The 6,885-nt window shown below is 62.6% G+C and overlaps 1 protein-coding gene across 1 annotated transcript in view; it reads left to right on the top strand.

Moving 5' to 3' along the window:
• Nucleotides 1-5,030: 5,030 nt before the first annotated feature.
• The window catches only part of ALKBH1 (alkB homolog 1, histone H2A dioxygenase), a 25,109-nt gene continuing 23,254 nt past the window's right edge, over nt 5,031-6,885 (top strand). The window contains exons 1-2 of the mRNA XM_075330950.1: nt 5,031-5,193; nt 5,646-5,753. Coding sequence (XP_075187065.1) covers nt 5,071-5,193; nt 5,646-5,753 — 231 coding nt within the window. The 5' untranslated portion in view covers nt 5,031-5,070. The remainder of the gene's footprint in view (nt 5,194-5,645; nt 5,754-6,885) is intronic.

Genomic DNA, 6,885 nt, shown 5'->3' with positions numbered 1-6,885 from the left:
ACTGGCTTTTCTCGATTGCCCTGGAGTGGTGGCAATCGGGGTAATAAGGAGTTAATAGCAGTGCACAGCTGCCACTAAACCCTAGGTGATAACACAGGTGTCTGAGATACCTACATCACAAACCTGTACATGACAGGAAATAAACACAGACAAATCTTTTATTTTGAATAAAGTACAAAACGCATCCTCTTTCACCTCTTTATTAACCCCCAACACCCTGCAGCTCTGGCGTAATCCACACGAGGTCCCACGATGACACATCCAGCTCTGCTACATCTGAGAGAGAGCAGCCATAGAGAAGACTGCCAGCTCTGAGTGTAGCCTATTACTGAGCCGCGATAAGCGATGACTGCAGGCAGTCACAGGCTAGGAGCTCATCAGGCTGCAGCCAATCACACCGATGGGCGGGGGAAACACAGAAATCTGTGTGTATACGATGCACAATACGCGACCCGGAAACAGTGTGCCGCCATTACACCGAGTCTCGGTAAGTATGAAACGCTATTTTTTCTCTGTTTTTACTTATTTTTCAATAATTATCGCCACTGCCGGATCCGGATCTTACACCTGGAATTCTTTGAAACCTGGAAGTGGAGTTTTACAATCAGGATCCACTCAGCCCTACTCGCGATCTCATTGATGAACACCTAAGCCAGAGTCCTGGCATTCGGAAGTGCAGGAACGTGATGAAGTAAATGATCTTACTGAACCCCATGAAGCTTCACAAAAGCACAAGGACGCCATTTATCAGGAGATGGACCTTGTGACAACACAGCCCCAACCCCCACCTCAGATGCATCAACCTCCACAATAAAGGGCTGTGAAACATCAGGTGGAGTATAACACAGGTGCAGTGGGAAAACGGTTTTTTAAATAGAAAGTCTGCGGGGCAGAGTGTGACCATTAGAGAATTCTGTCTTGTCTCTTGTCAGTGAGAGGTTTACAATTACAGAATGGGTCTGAATAAACTTCCGGTAAAAATTGGTAAATCCTAGGAAGTGCTGTAACCCTTTCAGATGAAGATGACAACAGGTACCCCAAAATTTGCACCTCTTGGACAGTGAGAACACACGTCTCTAGTTTGGCAGTTTATCCCAAAATGTGTAATAGCTGTTTACTGTGCACCTGATGAGTCGCCAAATCGAGTAGATCAAAACATCGTCCAAATAAACCACCACAAACCTGCCCCAAACGGTGAAAGTATCATTCATAAAATGCTGGCAACGGCATTAATGAGACCAAATGGCATGAGCAAGTCTCTAAAGGCCCCGTCACACTCAAGCGGGCTTTACACGCTACCATATATGTAACGGTGTCGGCGGGGCCATGTCGCTAGTGATATGGTAGCGTTTGACAGCGGTGATCGAGCAGAAATACTCACCTTCTCCTTCATCGCTGACTCGTCACTCATTGTCTAAAAATGGAACGTCCGGTTGTTCGTTGTTCCCGAGGCAGCGCACAGCGCTCCGTGTGATACCCCGGGAACGATGAACACAGCTCACCTGCGTCCACCGGCAACGCGGAAGGAAGCAGGAGGGCGGGATGTTACGTCCCGCTCATCTCCGCCCCTCCGCTTCTATTGGGCGGCCACTGTGTGACGTCGCTGTGACGCCGAACGTCCCTCCCCCTTCAGGAAGAGGATGTTCACCGCCCACAGCGAGGTCGTCCGGGAGGTAAGTGCATGTGACGGGGGTTACAGCATTGTGCGACACGAGCAACTAACTGCCCGAGCCACACAAACAACGGGGGCGGGTGCGACCGCTCGAGAAACCCACACATGTAACGCAGCCACAGACATAAATCCGCCGCAGATCTGTGGTTGCAGTCAAATTGTGGACAATCAGTGCCAGGTTAGTGGCTGTGTCCCGCGGCCGGCTCCTCTCTCTCCCCGCTGCCGGCTCCGCTCCTCTCTCCCCCCGCTGCCGGCTCCGCTCCTCTCTCCCCCGCTGCCGGCTCCTCTCTCCCCCCGCTGCCGGCTCCTCTCTCTCCCCGCTGCCGGCTCCTCTCTCCCCCCGCGGCCGGCTCCTCTCTCCCCCCGCTGCCGGCTCGGCTCCGCTCCTCTCTCCCCCCGCTGCCGGCTCCTCTCTCTCCCCGCTGCCGGCTCCTCTCTCCCCCCGCGGCCGGCTCCTCTCTCCCCCCGCGGCCGGCTCCTCTCTCCCCCCGCTGCCGGCTCCTCTCTCCCCCCGCTGCCGGCTCCTCTCTCCCCCCGCGGCCGGCTCCTCTCTCTCCCCGCTGCCGGCTCGGCTCCGCTCCTCTCTCCCCCCGCTGCCGGCTCCTCTCTCCCCCCGCTGCCGGCTCCTCTCTCTCCCTGCTGCCGGCTCGGCTCCGCTCCTCTCTCTCCCCGCTGCCGGCTCCTCTCTCTCCCCCCGCTGCCGGCTCCTCTCTCTCTCCCCGCTGCCGGCTCCTCTCTCTCCCCCCGCTGCCGGCTCCTCTCTCTCTCCCCGCTGCCGGCTCCTCTCTCTCTCCCGCTGCCGGCTCCTCTCTCTCTCCCCGCTGCCGGCTCCTCTCTCTCTCCCCGCTGCCGGCTCCTCTCTCTCTCCCCGCTGCCGGCTCCTCTCTCTCTCCCCGCTGCCGGCTCCTCTCTCTCCCCCCGCTGCCGGCTCCCTCTCTCTCCCCCCGCTGCCGGCTCCTCTCTCTCCCCCCGCTGCCGGCTCCTCTCTCTCCCCCCGCTGCCGGCTCCTCTCTCTCTCCCCGCTGCCGGCTCCTCTCTCTCTCCCCGCTGCGCCGCTCCTCTCTCTCTCCCCGCTGCCGCTCCTTCTCTCTCTCTCCCCGCTGCCGGCTCCTCTCTCTCTCCCCGCTGCCGCTCCTCTCTCTCCCCCCGCTGCCGGCTCCTCTCTCTCTCCCCGCTGCCGGCTCCTCTCTCTCTCCCCCCGCTGCCGGCTCCTCTCTCTCTCCCCCCCGCTGCCGGCTCCTCTCTCTCTCCCTCCGCTGCCGGCTCCTCTCTCTCTCCCCCGCTGCCGGCTCCTCTCTCTCCCCCCGCGGCCGGCTCCTCTCTCTCTCACCCCCCGCCGGCTCCTCTCTCTCTCCCCCCGCCGCCGACTCCTCTCTCTCTCCCCGCTGCCGGCTCCTCTCTCTCCCCCCCGCTGCCGGCTCCTCCCTCTCTCTCCCCCCGCGGCCGGCTCCTCTCTCTCCCTCCGCTGCCGGCTCCTCTCTCTCTCCCTCCGCTGCCGGCTCCTCTCTCTCCCCCCCGCTGCCGGCTCCTCCCTCTCTCTCCCCCCGCGGGCCGGCTCCTCTCTCTCCCTCCGCTGCCGGCTCCTCTCTCTCTCCCTCCGCTGCCGGCTCCTCTCTCTCTCCCCCGCTGCCGGCTCCTCTCTCTCTTCCCCCGCCGCCGGCTCCTCTCTCTCCCCCCGCGGCCGGCTCCTCTCTCTCTCACCCCCCGCCGGCTCCTCTCTCTCTCCCCCCGCCGCGACTCCTCTCTCTCTCCCCGCTGCCGGCTCCTCTCTCTCTCTCCCCCCGCTGCCGGCTCCTCCCTCTCTCTCCCCCCGCGGCCGGCTCCTCTCTCTCCCCCCCGCGGCCGGCTCCTCTCTCTCCCTCCGCTGCCGGCTCCTCTCTCTCTCCCTCCGCTGCCGGCTCCTCTCTCTCTCCCCCCGCTGCCGGCTCCTCTCTCTCTCCCCCGCCGCCGCGGCTCCTCTCTCTCCCCCCGCGGCCGGCTCCTCTCTCTCTCACCCCCCGCCGGCTCCTCTCTCTCTCCCCCCGCCGCCGACTCCTCTCTCTCTCCCCGCTGCCGGCTCCTCTCTCTCTCTCCCCCCGCTGCCGGCTCCTCCCTCTCTCTCCCCCCGCGGCCGGCTCCTCTCTCTCCCCCGCGGGCCGCTCCTCTCTCTCTCCCCGCTGCCGGCTCCTCCCTCTCTCCCCGCTGCCGGCTCCTCCCTCTCTCTCCCCCCGCGGCCGGCTCCTCTCTCTCCCCCCGCGGCCGGCTCCTCTCTCTCTCCCCGCGGCCGGCTCTCTCTCTCTCCCCGCGGCCGGCTCCTCTCTCTCTCCCCGCGTGCCGGCTCCTCTCTCCCCGCGGCCGGCTCCTCGCTCTCCCCCCGCGGCCGGCTCCTCTCTCTCCCCCCGCGGCCGGCTCCTCTCTCCCGCGGCCGGCTCCTCTCTCCCCGCGGCCGGCTCCTCTCTCTCCCCCCGCGGCCGCTCCTCTCTCTCCCTCCGCGGCCGCTCCTCTCTCTCCCCGCGCCGGCTCCTCTCTCTCCACCCCGCGGCCGGCTCCTCTCTCTCCCTCCGCGGCCGCTCCTCTCTCCCCCCGCGGCCGGCTCCTCTCTCTCCCTCCCGCTGCCGGCTCCTCTCTCTCCCCGCTGCCGGCTCCTCCCTCTCTCTCCCCCCGCGGCCGGCTCCTCTCTCTCCCCGCGGCCGGCTCCTCTCTCTCCCCCCGCGGCCGGCTCCTCTCTCTCCCCCCCGCGGCCGGCTCCTCTCTCCCCGCGGCCGGCTCCTCTCTCTCCCTCCGCTGCCGGCTCCTCTCTCTCCCCCCGCGGCCGGCTCCTCTCTCCCCCCCCGCGGCCGCTCCTCTCTCTCCCCCGCGGCCGGCTCCTCTCTCTCCCCCCGCGGCCGGCTCCTCTCTCTCCCCGCGGCCGGCTCCTCTCTCTCCCCCCGCGGCCGGCTCCTCTCTCCCCGCGGCCGGCTCCTCTCTCTCCCCCCGCGGCCGGCTCCCTCTCTCCCCTCCCGCTGCCGGCTCCTCTCTCTCCCCCCCGCGGCCGGCTCCTCTCTCCCCCCCCGCGGCCGGCTCCTCTCTCTCCCCCCGCGGCCGGCTCCTCTCTCTCCCTCCGCTGCCGGCTCCTCTCTCTCTCCCCCCGCTGCCGGCTCCTCTCTCTCTCCCCCGCTGCCGGCTCCTCTCTCTCTCCCTCCGCGGCCGGCTCCTCTCTCTCCCCCCCGCTGCCGGCTCCTCTCTCTCCCCGCTGCCGCTCCTCTCTCCCTCTCTGCCCCGCGGCCGGCCCTGATTATCCCGTCAGTGTGCTTTGCAGCCGCCGGCCCCGGTTGCTGTCACGTGACGTCATCAGTCGTCGCCGCCATGTTGTGCTTCCTGACCTGTGACCCCGGACGGAAGTAGACACAGGATGACGGCGCCCTGTGTGCAGGGTGAAGATGGCGGCCGCGGTGCTGGAGCAGGGGGAGGACGCTTTCCGCAAGATCTTCCGCCTCTACCGGAGAAGAAGCCCGCCCGCCGACCTGGCCGAGGTGCTGGAGTTCCGGCCCGGGGAGCCCAGAGTCAGTACCCAGCCTCCCCGCCCTCCTCACACGGGGACACCGCCCCTTCTCTCATAGCTCCGCCTATGGCGACAACGCCCTCCGTCTGCTCCCGGAGACCCCGCCCATGTTGCTCCGCCTCCTGTGCTGACTCCTCCCACAGTAGAACTTCCCTCTTATGGCTTATCTCTGACCCCAAATGACACCCGCCCCCCTTTTCTGGAGGCTCCTCCTTCGGTGACCGTGCCTTCCCAGCCAGGACGCTTTCTCGAGTGACTCCTCCCTTTCTTCCTCATGGCTCCCCCTCCCCGGGTGGCTCCTCCTCTCTTCCTGTTGGCTTCTCCGCCCCGTGGCCCCTTTTCTCCTCACTGGTATCCCCCCTCTTTCAGTGACCCCCCTCCGCCCCTCAATCCGCAGTGGCTCCTCCCCCAGTGGCTCCTCCCCCGGTGCTGATGTGGGCGTTCTCTCCACAGCTGCGGTCGGTGCAGTTCGGGGTCGGTGCGCTCTCTGATGCCGCGGCGGCTCGTGTGGGTTTGCAGCCGCTGAGTGACTGGTCAGGGTACAACGTGGATGGATTCCAGGTAGGAATGGGCGGAGACTATGGGAGGGCGGAGACTATGGGGAGGACGGAGACTATGGGAGGGGCGGAGACTATGGGAGGGGCGGAGACTATGGGAGGGACGGAGACTATGGGAGGGGCGGAGACTATGGGAGGGGCGGAGATGACAGGAGGGGAGGAGACGGCGGGAATTATGGGAGTGGTAGAGACTAGTGATGGGCAGTTCCGGCTCTTTTTGATGAGCCGGCTCATTCCGGCTCGGCTCACCAAAAAGAATCGGCTCTTTCGGCTCAAAAAAACGGCTCTTTTTTTAAAAAAAAACCCCTCTGCTCCACCTTGTGATGATACAGAACCTCCCCTGTACATTGGGAACCTCATTCTACACCCTTGTATGTATCTAGTGAAGCAGTAAAAACAGTTTTTAGCATTATTGTTTCCGTTTCCTCAGATTGTCAGCTCTTCTGGACAGGGCCCTCGCTCCTCTTTTATGTGGTGTTTTTTGTACATGTCCTTTCTACATTAGTCAGTGCTCTGATATGTGTCGCTCCTACAAAAGATTATAATTCCTGAAAATAAAGGCGAGTTGCAATTACTGTGCTGCCTGTCACTATATGTGCAACACACACACACTGTACATACTGAACACAAAGGACACACATACACACATTGTACCACACACACTGTACATACTGAACACAAGGGACCACACATACACACATTGTACACCACACACTGTACTACCTGAACACAAAGGGACACACATACACACATTGTACACACACACTTTACATACTGAACCAAGGGACACACATACACACATTGTACACACACACTGTACATTACTGAACACAAAGGACACACATACACACATTGTACACACACACTGTACATACTGAACACAAGGGACACACATACACACATTGTACACACCACACTGTACATACTGAACACAAGGGGACACCACATACACACATTGTACACACACACTGTACATACTGAACACAAAGGGACACACATACACACATTGTACACACACACTGTACATACTGAACACAAGGGACACACATACACACATTGTACACACACACTGTACCATACTGAATCACAAGCGACACATACACACATTGTACACACACCTCATACGTACACACACA

Source organism: Anomaloglossus baeobatrachus, chromosome 12 (assembly GCF_048569485.1).
Source record: "Anomaloglossus baeobatrachus isolate aAnoBae1 chromosome 12, aAnoBae1.hap1, whole genome shotgun sequence".
Classification (NCBI taxonomy): domain Eukaryota; kingdom Metazoa; phylum Chordata; class Amphibia; order Anura; family Aromobatidae; genus Anomaloglossus; species Anomaloglossus baeobatrachus.
This window is presented reverse-complemented; position numbering and strand designations above follow the sequence as displayed.